At 41.0% G+C, this 18,223-nt stretch overlaps 1 protein-coding gene across 1 annotated transcript in view; it reads right to left on the reverse strand.

The window, feature by feature from the left end:
• Positions 1–18,223, reverse strand: part of col13a1 (collagen, type XIII, alpha 1) — a 117,384-nt gene that overhangs the window by 38,512 nt on the left and 60,649 nt on the right. The window contains exons 8-29 of the mRNA XM_013916199.1: positions 18,032–18,067; positions 17,593–17,619; positions 17,402–17,428; positions 15,444–15,470; positions 15,309–15,335; positions 14,773–14,799; positions 13,374–13,442; positions 11,046–11,135; positions 10,758–10,799; positions 10,647–10,664; positions 10,322–10,348; positions 9,895–9,930; positions 8,995–9,021; positions 5,190–5,276; positions 4,904–4,939; positions 4,773–4,826; positions 4,658–4,681; positions 4,534–4,587; positions 2,930–2,974; positions 2,612–2,746; positions 1,377–1,418; positions 1,200–1,284 (exon numbers count right to left, since the gene is read on the reverse strand). Coding sequence (XP_013771653.1) covers positions 1,200–1,284; positions 1,377–1,418; positions 2,612–2,746; positions 2,930–2,974; positions 4,534–4,587; positions 4,658–4,681; positions 4,773–4,826; positions 4,904–4,939; positions 5,190–5,276; positions 8,995–9,021; positions 9,895–9,930; positions 10,322–10,348; positions 10,647–10,664; positions 10,758–10,799; positions 11,046–11,135; positions 13,374–13,442; positions 14,773–14,799; positions 15,309–15,335; positions 15,444–15,470; positions 17,402–17,428; positions 17,593–17,619; positions 18,032–18,067 — 1,042 coding nt within the window. The remainder of the gene's footprint in view (positions 1–1,199; positions 1,285–1,376; positions 1,419–2,611; positions 2,747–2,929; positions 2,975–4,533; positions 4,588–4,657; positions 4,682–4,772; positions 4,827–4,903; positions 4,940–5,189; positions 5,277–8,994; positions 9,022–9,894; positions 9,931–10,321; positions 10,349–10,646; positions 10,665–10,757; positions 10,800–11,045; positions 11,136–13,373; positions 13,443–14,772; positions 14,800–15,308; positions 15,336–15,443; positions 15,471–17,401; positions 17,429–17,592; positions 17,620–18,031; positions 18,068–18,223) is intronic.

Genomic DNA, 18,223 nt, shown 5'->3' on the forward strand with positions numbered 1-18,223 from the left:
TTCTTACATTTTATGCCCTTAATTGTTGTAGCCTGTCTAAATGCTGCTGCTAGAGGTTCGATAAAAATTGCAAAAAGTGAAGGGGAATTACTTTTTTCAAGTAACTTGACCAACACTGGTGGAAGCTGAAGAACAAGAAAGTGTTCATCATTAAAGCAAAGGTAAGTGTCGCATAGCTATCTTAAATAAACTACCACACCTAAATCTTATGCTTGGTTGACTTGGGCTTTCACTGTGTATGACTAGAAAGGTTCCAGTAGTACTAATTTGTCACATTAACGTCATGTCAAAACAGTAAAGTTGAAAGAGTGTTTTTCCAGCGTCAGGTTAACCATTCCTGGAGTTTAAATTAGCCACCTCTGAGAGCCTGGATTGTTGTGGAGATTAGTGCGATTTGGCCTGTAAGGCAGGTAAAGAGATGTGTCCTCACATGTTTGTGCTATACTCAACGCCCTTCTGGCAGCTGTAAATAAATGCTGGTTAGTGCATCCCATAGCACAGGAACTATCTGCCGTTTTGGCCTTCAAGCCACACGTTGAACTTGATGTTTAAAGGGAGTCATGCTAATTTCACATGTAGCATCCACGTACAGCTTGTTACAAGCAGGTGTGGGGCCTGACTGACCACAGGGCAACATAAACGTAAGACCATGTACAGGGGCCCAGCTTCCTGTCCCCCCTGGTAGGACACTTAACATGTTGGTGGAATTTGGGGAGTTTAGATTTCAAACCACAGGGCACTGTTTGAGGCCCTGCAGTAATGCTCCAGTCTGTGGCTCCAACTTCGTCCCAAACTTTACACCAATCATCAATATTTAGCAGGTGGTTTTGATGGTATTGCTTGTTTATGTATTTGACCGTATTAGAAGGCTCATTAGATCATACTGAGGTTGTAGAGGAAGTTTGCTACTCAATCCCCGGCTCTTTGAGTTATCTTTCACAGTATTCTTTGGTAAAATACTGAACCCCAATTTGTCCACAGTGTATCCATGTGAATGTGCATGTACAGTAAATGCTAAATAAATGGCTTAGACATAGATAAGTACTGTGTGAATGTGTGTGTGATTGGGTGAACGAAAAACATGCTTTTAGTGCTCAAACTGGGTATAAAGACAATAAGGACAGGAGGTAAGCATCCTATTTATCATTTAAAAACATGGTTAGTGTGTCACATGAAACACCTTTACAGTTATGCATTACTTTTGTTTTTAAAGATAAGAGTTACGCGGCATATCTGACTTACTGCTGGGCCAGCTGGTCCTGGGGGTCCTGGAGGACCATAGATCTAAAGGCAGGGTATACACAGTTTTAAAAGTAGTGCTTATAAGGCACTGACAAGCAGAAAATTATAAAACTCAGTTTATAAATAATCCTTACCGATTCTAACCTTCCTCCATCTCCAGGTTCACCTTTTGGACCCTGTAACAATATGTGGGAAAGACACAGGGACAAAGGGTTCGTGATATATTTCCATATTTTACAAAACTATTACAGGACATCTGTGATTTCATACTACACTTGTGCGATTTGATACAGCACTTGGAGCACAGCATTTCACTACCTCACAGCCATCTAACCAGCCATCTCTTGCAGCTTGAGAGGCAACACTGCATAGCATCGTACACAGGAACCATTTGTTAGGGGAACATTTCAGTGTACTATAAGGTCACATAGTTATGCTTGGGGCCTGGTGCCTACTTTGTTTTACATTTTGTATGTCTTACTGTCAGACATCTGTTGCATAACCCGAGTCTTATACAGCAAATCTCACCCAAGTAGTGAAGATCTACAAGGTTTCTAAGCATATTAAATTCATAAATATATAATGCACCTAATTACTGCTGCAACAATTCATCGGCATAATCATAATGTCATTGACTATAAAAATTTGTTGATGCACAATTTTATCATTGACAGGTCATATACTAACATCACGTAAATGTGTTTTTGTAACTGCAATAAGCTTCAGGAAGCGATGGGGGCAGTATCGCCTCTATCGTCTGCCAAGACTTCACTCAATACTAACAAAGAAGAACATGTTGTGAATGCAAACATGAGGATGGAAGAAAAGGGAAACTGAGATTTTAAAATACGCAACAGCATTTCACAGAAAACTGCACAGAAGTGCATTCGGGGTGGGCGAGGTTGAGATGGTTTGCTAAAGGTGGGCTGATCAATTCAAATATTTGTTCTGATATCAGATTGATTCTAACACTATAGGATAGAGACATTATTTCTATCCTCCAAGTTCAGTAAATAGTTTTTAACAAATAAATATTTTTTGAAAGATCTACTTCAAACATGCACAAATATTAAAAATATGTCCCAGCATTGACAGATTCCAAACAATCTGTATTTTTCCCCCAATAAATTTGTTAGAAGAAATTTTAAAATAAGATGTCCTGATCCACCAAATATAGCAAATGCATCAGTTAATTTCTTGCACAGAACTCCAACTTACAGTCTTTGACACTCTCGGGGTCTCTTCCAAGTCTTTAATTAGATAAGAGTGTAGCGAGAAAGACCAAGATGTACCCTCTGGATGACAACGATGTGGAACAGTGATAATGTGGAACTTCAAAGACAGTTGTGTGGTTAACGTAGTCACTTACAGGTGATCCAGATGGACCCATGTCACCCTTGGTGCCTTTGGGTCCTGGAAAGCCCATGACACCTCCCTCTCCTCTGGGACCTTCAGGACCTGCCGGGCCCAGGAGACCAGGTTCTCCAGGCTTCCCTCGAGGTCCCTGAAAATAGAGGATCATAAGTTGCTCCACTTTATTAAATGTAAACAACAGAAATCTGCATGAATTAAATGTGTGTTATATCAAATCAGTGATGGTTAAGTGTAATTATCACCCACACTCTTGGATTTTAGGAACCTCATAAAATCAGACCTGAGTAATAACATGGAGACAACATAATATTACCTTCTCTCCATCCAGTCCTGGTGGACCTGGTAGACCAACTTCACCCTAAGGACAAACCAAGGTCGCATTACCAACTAGGCAAACCAGACAATTGTCTTCGTTTACAATACCTGCACATCCACACCAATGTCATTATGACTGAAAGAGAAACCTCTTTTAACACAGCCTGTTTGTTTGTTTTAATGCAGACTCTTGCAGCTCTATCTGCAAATCAACATTTGCAGATAGAGACTAGACATTCATGCTATTATGTAAAATGTCGCATTGGGTTGGCTGCAGGTAGAGCAGGTCATCTGCTGATTGGAAGTTTGGTGGTTCATTTCCAGTCTGCATGTCAAATATCCTTGGGCAGGATACTAACCTCAACTGGAGTATGAATGTGTGCGAATGTTAGCAGTTATGTAGAAACAGAATAGGAAAAAACTGCTTGTATGAGTGGGTGAATGAGGCATTGTCAGTGCTCAGGTAGAATAGCGAAGGGCTATATAAGAAGGAGTCCATTTACATGTCACATGTCCTAATAACAATAGTCTAATCTGGAGGAGATGAAGGCATGAACAAACATCTCCAATTCACCTCTAGAGACAAAAGTCCTGAGTTTAGTGATATTTCTTATGTGAAGAAAGAAACAACGGCTTGCAGACTTGATTTTGGCATCAAAAGTCAAAGGTGAACCCAAGTGTCCGAGCAGCAGCTTTTACAGTGGATGAGAAAGACACCAAACGTTGTCTGATTTGGGCCTTAATGCTCTGTTGTCTGTATTAAGCTGCAGAAAATTGTTTGCCATCCAGCCATTAATTGTGTTAAGACGGTCCAATTTATCCAATTCTTGGAAAAATGTTAAAAAGTTGTTACAATCCTTATCTGAAAAGACTGGAGACAAACAATGCTATTCTGTGTATCAAAGAAAACCTTAGGATCTCTTTTTCCTACTCTCACATTTTTTATCATTTTATTTTTTATTAAAAGGAATTTTTTCCTTTTAATAACCCTTATGTGCCTCAAGTTTTCTGGCTTTCCACAGCTGCTCAGCTCTACAGCAACGTCACCTAAAACTGCGGATAGATTCAGTGATCCGAGGAGGAGATTTGAGAGATGCCACTTTGGCCGGTACAATCTGAAATGAAGGAAGCTGCACCCAGTTTTATACCATCAGTCTCAGCCAGATTATTAGCAAACAATTCTACAGATTCTTCCACCACAGAGTCAGTAATAAGTTGTGAGTGCTATGCATGAACAGAGGGCAGAGTGTCAAGGCTAGAAGATAGATCAAATAAAAGACATTTATGGTCACTAATAAAAATGTTTTGCAACATTCTCACACAGTAACACAATAATGTAGCACATTAATAAATTGTCATTGCCAATGTCAAATTTACTACACAAGATTTTTAGTTATCCACCTGATGGACAAGCAGAGAAAAATAATTTATCACCAAACCCCAGCCTGTGTAGACCACAGAACAAAAAACTGAAACCATAGGGGAGTGTAAAATATGCACATTACCATATATTCATTGTGAATGATGACAAAAGTATGCATGTTTAGTTATACAGCGTGCAAGCATCATCTGGCATTGTGTTATTCTAAAATACTCTCCTACCTTGGCTCCAGGGATTCCAGGTGTCCCTGGAGGTCCAGGTAATCCAGGAGGGCCCTATAAGGATGAGAGATTCAGTCATGAGATATGTTTGCATTTTGTGCAATACAATCTAGAAAATACTCACCATCAGGGGGATGTTGCGGATATCCTGTGAAGAAATATTAAATGTTACTAATGCTTTATTTAATGTGTTACTTTCTTTGTAGATGAGAAAGTGAAACTCATATGAAGCGACATACATTTTCATACTGGATTTCAGCCCTTCCTGGCTCCCCAGTCGGGCCTGGCAGACCCTAGAAGGTGCAGATGTGCCATTTGTCAATTCAGTGGACACATGTTAATAAAAACTTTTATTTCATCCAGAACTTACCCTTGGGCCAGCTGGGCCTTGAATACCTGCTTCCCCCTATTAGTTGATGTAAGACATAAGACTTTGGTTAGGCATAAATATGCTATAGGATTCATATTTTTCTGAATAAAGGCCCTTTCAAAATTTATTTCTAGTGCTCTTATCCTCCTTTTTCTCCCTGGGATCCTTTGTCACCCTATAATAAAAATATTCTAATATTATGCAGTAACTTCACAGAGTTAGAGTTACTTAAGCATTTTTTAAGTAATAATTGCATTGCTGTTTCATGGCATTGTATTTCACTCACTCTGGGTCCTCTTAGTCCCGGCAGTCCTGGTGAACCAGGCTCTCCTTTAATTCCCGGGGCTCCAGTGTTCAGCTCTCCTTTCTCTCCCTGTCATACATATAGAAAAGGTCTTAACCAATGGCATACACTGTTATCTCCAATTTTATCTCCATGAAAATCAAGAATAATCAGTCCTCTGAAGAATACTGTCAGCAGTTCCAGAGCAAATAAATACATAGTAAGCTGGTAAGTGGCCCTGGGGGACATTGTTGTCTAACCGTTCTGTCCGTGGCTTCTAACAGTTAAACATTTACTATTTCATGAATTGAACAAATAGTGGCAATATGAAGGTTGATAGAAATGATTGGTAGAATTAGCCAGTTTCATGAAAACAATCATTAAGACTACACATTCTGTCAAAGAGGGAGCAAAATCCAGCAGCACGGAAAGACAGCCATCTTGGAACGGATATATTCACTGACACACTGAAATGGGTGAGTTACTAACAAGCTATGATGACAGAAAGATGACAAAACCACCATAAATAAACAAAACCACTATGAACCACAAAGAGTGAAAAAAACAATAGTGGCCGCCTCGTGGTAGATTCTAGGTGATGTTCAGAAAAGGTGTCACAGGGATTCAAACTCATCTGAGAGTTTTAGTGGATGCACCTACGGTTTGAATGTAAAAATCCTACGCTGCCTAGTTCTCGAGTTATCATGTTAACAAAACTTTCAGAAAGTGTCTGTGAGTGTTCATCACGACATATTCTTGGTAATGAGGATGAGACATGACAAGGGCGCACCCCAGGGGCCAGAAGGAGGTAGAGAAAGACGTAGGAGACCTGGGCCATCTACAGCTCCCCAAAGTACTCAAGACCCAAGGCCACATATCTATAAGAACTGTTTGCACCCCAGAAGAAGAATGAAGGCCCCCAACTGAGCCCTCACAGCCAAAAGACACGAGCCCCAGAGAATCAGAGGCAAGGGGCAGCCCAACCTGCCGGAGGCTGACCATGTCAGCGTGACCCGAGATTGGCCAAAGTGCCCAAGAACCCCCTCCCCTCCTCATGACAAAGAGGCCCAAGTCACCTTGGACCACAACCCCCAAGGAAGCAGGCTGATAACCACGGTCAGCTTTTTAACCAGCAGGGTCGGCCTGATGAAAATTGATGAAAATGTAAAAAAAACATGAAAATGTAGATAAGGTTGATCAGCTCCACAACTCTGAGTGGGGCTGGTAAGTGAAGTGAAGGGGGTTCAGATGTGGTCTGACCAGAGGATGGAACTGATCGAGGTTGTCTTCCAAGGTCTTAGTTAGGTGCAAAGAAGCATCGTTTTCCAGCCACAATCACATATCACCCAGTTGAATCAGCCTTTACATTATAAACCGTAAATTGTTTACTGTTGCTAATCATGATCGCTGCCCCTCTTGATCTTGAGTCAAAGTTGGACTGAAACACTTCAGCTGTGCAGATATGAGTCTTCTGCAGAAAATGCAATGCCTGTGTTTAGCTGTTTTAAAGATCTAATAACTTTTTAAAATTTCATTGACTAATTGCTGCTGTAATGGAGGTTGTGCTCTCCGAGTGCTTCTTGTTCTTACAGTGATATGACATGGACCTTCAGCACCTCCAGACTGGTCAAAAAAGCCCAGCAAAGATCGCTCTGCCTGAGAAGGTACAATGAGCAGAGTTCCTCTAGAAATGGCTGCTGGACTTTTACAGGACAACCTGGGATGTGGTGGTTCAAAACACAAGAGTTCACTTGAGATGATCCCAAAGTGTCCCATCAGTAAACTCAAAGTTTGTCCAATGTTCACAAAGTTTGCATTTTAACACTTCTTTTTACTGTGACCTACAGTGTGTGTAGATATATGTGCACTGACAAAGTTTCCATTACAAAAACAAATTACACATACGGATACCTTTAAGACCTATCGGCAACTCTTACACTGAAGGGACCGTAATCAGCCAGTGATGACACTGCAGTATTGCTTTCATTGTGTTTGTGTTGCAGCCCAGTGTCCTAACAGTCAAGAAGCACAAGGAGATACACCTACTGCTAGAGTTTCCATAACCGCTTACAAATTCCATGTGTGCACCAACGAGTGACAGTATCTGCTTCAACACCTATTCAATGTGTCACAGAGACACAGAAACAAGAAAAACGCCACTGAAAAGTTTCATCTGAAAGATATTCTAACAGCATATGTGCATCTCCAAAAGTTGATTCTGTTCATCTGGACGTAGCGTTTTGTGGGAGAAACGTTTTGTCATCATCCAGGTGACTTCTTCAGTCTCAGCTGACTGCAGGTTTCCCCCAATCTTATAAACAGGACATGAAAGTATATGTGCAGTCACCATGTCACACTGAATACCTCGTATTCTAGCAACTTTTAAATGTCTTTTCAATTAGATTTGCACAGTTTACTTTACTATTGTTCTAGCCACCTCTAGTCCGTTTCTATCCTTTGCAAGTCCTTCCTGCTGCGAATCATGAGCAGATGAACCGTCAACAATGTGTAAAGTTCAACTAAGCAACTAAAATGTCTTCATAAAGTCAGACATTGGATTGGATAACAGAATGACTTGTGTGAAATAATGTCTATCTCCCTCCTGCTTATTCTTATCTTATTCTTCATCATTTCCTCCGGCTATTTAATTGTTCCTCCTCATTTGCAGTGAAGGAAATGTGGGCACACACTTCTCCTGGTCATGAAATCCAGTATCTTACTGCTATTGTATTTAAAATATGGGAGCAGAACAGACAATTTTAATAAGAGCTGCTTTCAGAAACACCACCTATGTTAGTATTTTGCAACAATGACTGATGGAGGTGTTGGATGTGTCTGTTCCCTGTGTGTCATTAGACCTGAGCTTCCTGCTGGGAGTTTCAGGAGTTTTCTCTGAGATTATAGGACCAATTTCCCCTAAGTTCATAGATTATTCTTCCTTGTGCAACTATTTCTGGGAACTGAAGGTTCAGCCTGTGAAATCACTTTCTCTTTATTAAAGAGTAAAAGCCTTCACAGATTGCTGCTCCCTGTGGATACAAAATGCTATACAAGTTTAACCTTCCTCCTGCCACCATCTGTCTGAGGCCCCTAATGGAGAAAACATACCCTGCCATCCTAATGTGGCCAGTACAGAGATGTACTGTGAGCCCAGGTCTGCTGGGACTGCTGCAGTGCTGACAGAGGAAGCAGAGTCCACCATGTAGAAAAACAAGACAATAAATGTCTTCATATTTAATTATTCTGTGTGGTAAAGCCTCTAAGACATGACAAGCATCTAAGACATAAGTGCATCCAGGTAAGTTCCAGTTTCCTGTGTTCAGAGACAGACAGCAGAAGGATTTGAAGCCTGTTTCTACTGATTCATACATTTAAAGCATGTTCCTATCACCCAGACTCCAGCAGTGACATCTGCCATCTTGGCATGAATAAATAATCCTTAAAATGCCACACACACAAGCTCCCTGCTTGGCTTTTATTTTTCATTCTCTCGCCTCTCTCTGGGAACGCCCTCACTCTTTCACCTCCCCACACAGTGCATGGAAACATTAGCTCAAGCAAGCAGACAGTCCACTTCATCCAAGGGGAAACAGACCACAGGGAGACGGGGAGCTGACAGAAGTAGAGCTACAGCCTCCTCTTGTTAGCTGCTTAAACTATGGAACTGAATTAAATCCTCTCGTGGAATTAAGGCCAGAAACTATGAAGAGAAGTCTGTGTCGGGCTCTTCAGCTTTGAACTCAGCTTTACTTTACTAAAGTGAGTAGTTCAGAAAAAACAAAAGGTGCCTTATTTTACTTCCTCTTACCTTATTTCCTTGGTCTCCCCCAACTCCCTGTGAAGCAGATAACAATGCTGTAAATTTAACAATAATTATACTCTCCACTAGATGGCGCACACGATATTTTGTAGTCCTTTCAGTGAGTAATGTTTCATGTCAGTGAGCTGATGGGCTCATGGCAGAAAACAGATAAGATGGAACATTTACAATAATCTGCACAGAAGGAGAGCAGCAGCTTATTTTCACAAGTGCCAACATTTGAGCTCTTGGGCAAAATCACATCTTATAGATTTATACTGTGAATTCGTTGCTATAACTGTTCATATCCAGATGGCAGAGACATTAAAATCTACAACTGTTTATTCGATTATACAGTTTGGACAAAGACACAAACTAATAATAATATTGTCTTTGTTGTTTTTTGTATGTCCTGTCCACATTAGAGCAATCAGAATCATTGTGTGAAGGACAAGGGCAGTCTGAAGGATTTATTTTCCCATGTAAACCAGTACAGCTTTACTGGTCCACTTGATTGACATATTTTATTGGACCTTTATTATTATTATTATTTATTTTTTTCATTTTGAGTTATTACACTGAGAACGGACAGGACCGGAGGACAGGAAAGAGAAAGAAAGAGAAAATGGGAAGAGAGTTAACAGAAGGAAAGAGAGAGAGAAAAGACTAGCAAAGAAAAACACAGCATCCGCAACCGTAAATAATAAACAGTATAAATAAATAAATAGTAATATTGTCACCAGTGATAGGGTTTAAAGGCACTTGTCATCAGGAGATTAGATCTCTTGGAGCAAGCTACTGTATCCTGCAAACTGTCCTCAAACCTTAGAGGATGATCTTAAAAGCTTAGAGTGTGTTGGAGAGTTTCTCCTGATGCTTTGGGTCAAACATAAAGCAGAAGGTAAATACCTTTGGGCCTGCTGGGCCAACATCACCTCGATCCCCCTGTGGAGACAAACAGACACACATACAAACACCAAAATAATAACACTAATAAACACTGAAAGCACAGTAACAGCCAACAGATGATCAAAGTGGTGTCTCGAAACCTATTAAAACTGAGCCCTATTTCTTTATTTCCCTTTTAAAGTAAAAATATAAGAGTTCATTATGAACATAAAAATAAATAAAATACTAAAATAAAAATAAATAAAATACTACTTCCTTAATCTTTCTGCTTTGATCGTACGCAGGTATTCAAAGCTACACGATACATACGTCCATCATTAGTAAATAAGTGGTCATTTCTTTCCGTTCATAAGGAAAAATGTGTCTACTGGAATATAGCATAGTTGAAATAATACTTTTTAAATGTAAAACACAGAAGGGAGCTCACCTTTTGTCCTGGCACACCTGGCTCACCCTGAAGACATAAAACAATAAGTGTATATGTATAAAGCATCTATACATTCAGCTTTGATTTACCGCAGTAAGCATTTCACATCTCTGCGTCACATCTGAGCTCACAGTTCACATTCCTGCTTTCAAACAATCCATAACAATTAATGCATCCCGTGGAGCGTTTGCATCAGGCACACTGAAAACTTTCTGACTTGGTGTCATGTGGCCTGTTTGACTCCTACAACTCTAAATTCATCACGGCGGGCTACAGTGATGCTGTTTTTATTTTGCACTTTGTATTAGAAAGAATGTTTTTTCACCTTTAGTCCAGGCAAGAGCTGCATAAAGAAGGAAGAAGAACGTTAATGTTGCATGAATTAATAATGTGAAGGCTCTAGAAAAACATGACGAGTCACAACACTAATGCTTACCCTTGGGTCTTTTCCAGGTTTGCCTGGCTCCCCAGGTTTACCCTGTGTGACATAAAACTTTGTTTTACAAAGACTATACGAGCCATGTCATAATCTTGTGAACAATGACATTATGCCCCTCCCTCTAGTGAGAGCATAGCAGTAAATACATTCATATAAAGTGAACCTTTATACTAGTGAGTCTCTTAAATCTTGTCTGAGATGGAAAAGTCTGTTAAATTTAAATTTGACACCATGGTGCGTGACACCAGAGGATATATAAAGAGGTAAACTCAGATTAAGACTCACCGGTGGGCCATTGGCCCCATCCGATCCCGGTGTTCCCGGTGGACCGGGTGGCCCCGGAGGTCCCGCAGGCCCCTGTATTCCAGGCTCGCCCTGCTAAGAGAGTTTGAGTTAAAACCTGTCATTCTACAGTGAGCCACACCAGCCATGTCCAAACAACCTCACACTACACTGCAATCAATTCAATAAAGGGTGGGGAGCAAGTGCTGTGGTGTTGGAGAGAGCAAGGTAAGCTAAGGAACAGGGCGAGCAGTTATTATGCTGGAGAACAATGACTTTTTCAATTAATACCCAGTTTCTACATGCTTGACCTGTGACCCTCAGCTGACAGGATATGCAAGCATATGCTCAATAGATGCTCCAAAAGTGACCAAAGAGTCATTTAGCAATAACACAATCACAGAGGTTTCATTTTCTGGACTGCTGTCCACAGTTACCAGTGTGGATCAAGAAGACAGTGAATAGAAAGAGTGCCTTTCTTATTCAATGATGTGAACCCTCCCTGTCAATGAGGTCAAAAAACCCCAAGTATCCAAAAGCTCTGAAAACCAATCACATGATTGAGGCTGGTGTAAAATATGAAAACCTTCAAGAACACCATTTTAATTGTGACTCTAGAGACCATCATACAGAGACATTTAATTAACCATCATCTTATCTTAATTCAATGCTACACAAGCTATACAACCCAATTTTTGTACCATTGTTGTCCAGCTTTATGCACACCTTCATATATATACATATATATACACATATACATATATACACACACACACACACACGGCAGCAGAGAGAAGCTGTGGGAAGGAAGAGAAGTTGGATGGCAAGCAGGGGACATACACAATTGTACCTTGAGGCGTTTTAATATTAGAGGGCTTATTGAGGGCATGTTGCGCACGGTGATGGGCAACATCTGCTGGGGGGGAAGTCACAAAGCACAGGTGGCCAGCGATGCAAAAAGGTCACAGGGCAAAGGTCACCAGGAGGCCAAAGAAAGGAAACAGGGTAGAAGAGGAGAAAGACGGATAGAGGGGGAGGGATGTAGAGGGGAAAAAGAAATGAGGGTGAAAGGAAATGGGAAGTCAAATTAGAAAAAAGGAAATAAGGCTGAAGAAAGGAAATCTAAAAAAGAGGCCCCAGTAAAGCAAACTATAGGCCTGAAGCTGCAAAGGGGATGGTCCATGCACTGATATGCTCTAAATTATATGCTGAATTTTGTTTTGCTTCTTAGATGCCAGCAGAGAGCCTTGCTGTTTGCTGTGCAGGATTTGTTGTGGATCAGCATCCCCATTAACTGTTACTCAGGCCCGTAGATTGCAGTGGAGCAGAGGAAGGAGCCTGTCTTGCCACAAAGAGAGTACAGCAGTAGAGTTACAGTACATATTCAGACTTACTGTGGCCAACTGTCCAACACAGGGATGTACAATACGTCGCTTCTGTTGAGATGACCAGTGCGATCAGATAAAAGGTCAGTACAAGTAAACCTGTGATGAGAGCTTTGTTTTCCCAAGTGCATGAAACGTGCCTACTTTTTACAAAGCGTACATATTTCCACAAACTTTATGATGCCACTAAAACGAAAGCACCTTTATCAATAAAGTAAACCCAAAATAATTCCTGGCCAGTCTTCTCTGTCTTAACACGTATCCAATGTTACATTTGATTGACTTCAGTTAGACGATGCCTGTTTTGCTATGTAACCAATCACGCTCTTTATTCAGAAGATCACTTAGAAGTTCTATGGAAATACATACAGCAGATTATAAGCAAAGGTGAGGGAAGAGTAAAAGTAGGCAAGTCTGCTGCTTTGTCTCCAACCATTACAGTGATCCACCACAACTGAGAACAGCTTTAGATGGATATAAGTCACCTGCTGCTAATATTAAGAATGAATCAGATAAAAATGGTCTTTCCTGTGGGGAATATTTGTCTTTATGTTGAGATGCATAAAAATGAAAAAGTATCAGAAATGCAAAACTAAAGGACAAACAATGAACATGCTGACAAGTGGAAATTTAAGGCTCCTTAAAGGATTTTTGATATCTTACGTTGACAAAATAAAACTTGACTGAATGTGTGACTGTGGCTTGTAGCAAAGAGTACTTGGAGTTTTTAAAAAAAGCATCAAGTAAATACTCAGTAAAGGTTTTGTGTCACCAAAAAGGAAATGCATTAAGCTGATCCTGATTAATGAATCTTTATTCTTTTCTCTGGGTGGAAAGCAGAAGGTTGACGAGTGCCTCTGTTCATGGGCACTGGCTCTCTTTGTGGCATGACCTCGCAGCACCCAGTGAGGGTTATCAAACAGGGTGTTCAGAGACACCCACAAACCTTCAACAGAGTATGACTTGATCGTAATGCAGCCAGGGTTTTCAGAGGAAGATCCTGCACAAAGAGGCCCTACACACCATGGAAATTGTCATTTTAGGCAACAAACCATTTCATTATCAAATCAAACAGAAAGTTACATACAGAACTGAGGTCAACATTCGCCCAGCTTACATAATCGAATCTTTAGTATCAGAAGAGCTGAGATGCATTTTCTCTAAACACCGGGTCTCTGTGGCTTTTAAACACCAAAACACGCTGCACCAAAAACTGGTCCACCCCAAGGATCGGGTCCCCCGACACAAACAGAGTAACATAGTGTACGCTGTTAAGTGCAGGAGGATTGCCAGGATTTATACATCGGAGAAACCAAACAACCTCTGGCTACAACACAGAAGAGCCACCTCGTCAGGCCAGGACTCTGCAGTCTATGCACACCTACAGGCCAGTGGACACTCTTTCAATGATGAGCATGTTCACATCCTGGACAGGGAGGAACGCTGGTTTGAGGGCGGAGTCAAGGAGGCCATTTACGTGAAAAGGGAAAGACCACCTCTGAGGTTACATCTGTCATCATCTTACAAAGCTGTGATTGCAGCCATTCCCCAACTCTGAATGGTAGTTGTTTAATAAACAACTAGAACCAGATAATTATCAGAGAAAATCCACTTGCATCAGTCCCTTCATCCAACTTCAAATTACTCAAATGCCCAAGGCCCTTTGAGGTGATGGTAGTGGTGGATGTTGATTATGAGGTTGTGCAAATTGACAAAGGCAGAGCAATGCAGATTTACCACCTCAACCTGACCCTCCTAAAAGCATAGAGGTAGGCGGAGCTTGACTCTCTGCTGAGCTAGGTGAATAACTGAAAAGGCAGTGGCGTATTAGAGCCATCTTCACCTGTAAATATTGGAAACAAAGTATTTGACAAGACATTGTTGCCTGTCTATTATTACTAAGACTAAATTAACATCTGAACTCCACAAACAGCAATTCCCTAAGACTGCGGCCTGGACTGTGTTTATACCATAGGAATGCCCCTCCAGACTGCTGCAGGGGTTTCTTAAAAACTTAAAGACTAGCTAAAAATAGGCTAATTTATCAGACAAATCTCCATTACATAGCAGACTCTTTTTCCTGGCAATCATACACATCTGTCTGTATAGCATGCTGCTGGTAGGGACCCTGTTTTCCCTCAGCTACCTGAACTGCAGAGACAGAGGGCCAAAGAACTGCAGTTCCACATGTGCTACCTATCATTCATCTATTTTTGTTATCGTTAACGACTCTATTAGTTAATCTTAAAAAAAGAACATAATAATAACACACTCAATATGTTAAACTTTGACTTCTACTGAAAGAGAACCAGCAAAGAATTAGTTTAGTAGTAATGTTTCCTTACCCGATGTGTGTAATCGCCACAGATACCCTTGAATAAACGAAAAAAGTTGAATTAGAAAGAGATCGTTAGAGTATCAGAAAAATGAAACTGATCTGAATGGCATAAAGAGCCATAACCCTAACCCTAGCCCTTTCACACGGTGAGTGTAGTTTAGTCTATGGAAACTGTGTTGAGTTCTGTAGCTCAAGAAGAGTTTTCCCAAATGTGATAGCATACACCTTGATGGTGTCATAATGTTGCCCTCTGAGGCTGACACACTGCTTACATTACTGCTACCACACACTGTAGAGATATGCTAGTTAAAGTTGATAAGCTCTGTGCTATCTTGCCCTGATTCTAAAAAACAACATGATGGAAGCCATAAGCAGACATTTACTCTTTCAAATGTGGACTCCAGAAATCAGTGGCCCGTCTTTTATATACAATCTATGCTTCTGATGCTTTAATTAAATGGTGTGAGTACTTCTTTCATCAAATAAAGGGTAGTACACTCACCAGCCATAATAAAAGAAAAACATGAAAAATAAAAATCTCACCTTCTCCCCTTTAGGTCCAGGTTCCCCCTGGACAGCAAAAGAACACAAGTAAAGAAAAGAGGAGTTGGTTACAAAGGTAGCAAAGAGCTGAGCAGTGCGTAATCAGAGGACTGACATCAGGTCTCAGATACTTACTGGGTGTCCTTTAGGACCACGCTGTCCCTGAAAGACAACAGGAAAACACTTTGTCTTAAATATGACCTAGGCATTGATTAGCTGCTGCAAGGTGTGAAAGACTTAACATGAGTGAAAATCATTTTCTCAGAATAATCAATCAAACTGAAAAATGGACTGTTCTAACTTCTTGTTAGGAACGAACCCTCTCAGGTTAACTTCCCACTAAGGCCTGGATGTGACCTGCACAAGTAGCTGTCAGATCTCAGCAACTGGTTTATTAAAGAACTCAGGAAGAGGGGCACAAATCCATCCATCCAGTCTATCCCAACTTTATATTCACTGTGTTTTTAATTTGTTAAAGAACGACTTTGTTGCACAGGGCTGCTCCACTTGCCCTGTGGGGGGTCTCTGTCTTTTAAACTTGGGTTCTCTACCAGAGACTTAGGATCTTGAGGGTCCTGGGCAGTATCTTTGGTGTTCCTAGGACTAGGTTCCTGCGACTGCCATTCCTGGGATCTGCTTTAGCCACTCTTCTATTTTTGCCATCACTGCCCTGAGTGCTCTGATTACCACAGGGACCACTCCACATCTTTTCTCTCAGCTCTTGGTATTTTTTAATCTTCACATCTTCCTTCTTCCCGATGTCGCTATCACTTGGTATAGCTACATCTAACGCTACAGCTGTCTTCCTCTGCTTGAACTTGGCCTGTCTGTATCTGAAAGTCCCACTGGATCTTAGCTGGGTCATTTTCAACCATCCTAAAGGCCATATCCCACTGGATAATTGGATACGACCTTGGGACTTCCAGGCCATAATCATCACAGATCTCCCTGTGTACTACGACAGCCACTTGCTCATGGCACGTATAACCTGCCAGCTAGCATCTTGCACTATTCTGCTGTGTGCTGGAATATCTCAGGGAACAGTCTGTGCAGCCTGAACCTGGTAGACCCCAGCCTCTATCAATCTTGTGCTTAAAGCTTGTTCCTGTGCTGCCATGATTAGTGTTTCTGTGCTGTTTTTCAGTCCAACTTTGATTATATTATCCCTCTGTTCAGCACTTTGGCCCACACTTGATGTCTTTGAAATGTGCTATCTAAATAAAGCTGACTTGACTTGATGCAACAATCAGAGAGTGTGTGAATGACAGATTGAAAACACTTACATTTAAAAATTATAGAAAAACGTGCTTGTGTAAATGGGTGAATGAGGCAGGTTGTGTAAAGAACTTCAAGTGCTCAGATATAGTAGAAAAGCGTCATACAAAAATCAGGCCATTTGCATTACACCCCCCCCCCCCCCTGTCCAATTGGGGGAGGGAAACAAAGAAAACTACAGAGTTTGACATTTTTTGCAAAGTTACACACCAGTTCATTACTAACCTTAAAACCTTTGACTGACATAACCCTGTGTCATATTTCTAAAAACAGAATTGCTAGTAGCCAGAGTTTTCCCTTGGCAGGTTGGTGATGGACTTTTGTTCCGGATACGGTTCCTGTTCCTACCCAACTGCTCGGGACGATCGGCTGGGAGAGAGCTAACGGTGGCTAAAGGACAGCACAGAGGACGACAGCACAAGAACAGATCCTAAACACCAGATCCGTAGAGGCAAGAGTCTACTACAGCTGACAGGCCCAGGGTTGCAGACCTTGTTGCAGGATAGTTGTAGGATGGGACTGCATATGGACTTCCAGTCCCTAAGCCCCAGTGGGAGACACCACCAAAGGTGGTTAAGAACAACAGGGCGTCGAGTTCCACACAGTCAAGCCAACATATAGTGGAGGTTGACAAGGAGCAGAAGAATGCAGGGACAGATGTGTCTGTCCCAGCAGACAGCAACAAGCAATAAGAAGCACGGGAAATAGAGAAGTACCAGGTAGTTACGGGACAAGATTTTGTTTTTGTTCTGTTTGTGTACTTTTCATGTTATATTATAACGAGTGCTTGATTGGCACTATTTATGTTTATGACTTACCATGTCTCCCTTTGGTCCACTCTGTCCCTTTGTGGAGGCAAAACAATTAAATCAATCCAAACATATAACATCACTAAACTAAAAAATAATAATAAAGATGATGATGGCTGGTAGAATTTTTATTAATGACCAGTGAAGGAACTAAATTATTCAGTTCTTCCAGTTTGCAAAAGGAACTTAATGGTACTCACAGGCTTGCCATCTAACCCAATTGGACCCTGGGAGAGGAGAGGAGAAGACAGTACAACATTTAGATTGTGTTATAGTCCCTGACTCACAAAGATGCAATTTCTAACTTTTAGGAAATACACTGGCAATTAAATAAAGACTGTGTATCTTGCTCAGACATACAGATGGCAGTGCTGGTGGTAGTAGAAGGAAGGTGCTGTTACCAGTATGCTACTAGTTAAAACAGTTATTGGTCTGTGTTTACTGTGCTGAGCAGCACTCACAAAGTGGCAATCTAATCATGAGAAGATGGTAATATTTTGGTTTGATGTTCCATTTTATCTAAAGGAGTGCAGAAAATGTTTTTACATATTTTATATGAGTAAAATCGTCAATCACCAGCTAATTCATGAAGTATTATAGCCTAAAAACAACCCTGGCAAACAGGTGGTTATAGCTTACTGGAAATCCTGGAAATCCTCTTGTACCAGGTTGTCCCTAAAGAGATGGAAAAAAAGAGAAAACCATGAGTGTTTAACATGCATCCGACAGTCTGACATAAAGCCTGGAAAAGTGTAGTTGAGAGTAGAACGGTTCCGCTATTTTTACGTATTTTGTAAATGGTGAATACACTGTGTGCGATTTCCTTCTGTG

This window comes from Pundamilia nyererei, unplaced genomic scaffold (assembly GCF_000239375.1).
Source record: "Pundamilia nyererei isolate P.nyererei 1_Seehausen unplaced genomic scaffold, PunNye1.0 scaffold00506, whole genome shotgun sequence".
NCBI classification, from domain to species: domain Eukaryota; kingdom Metazoa; phylum Chordata; class Actinopteri; order Cichliformes; family Cichlidae; genus Pundamilia; species Pundamilia nyererei.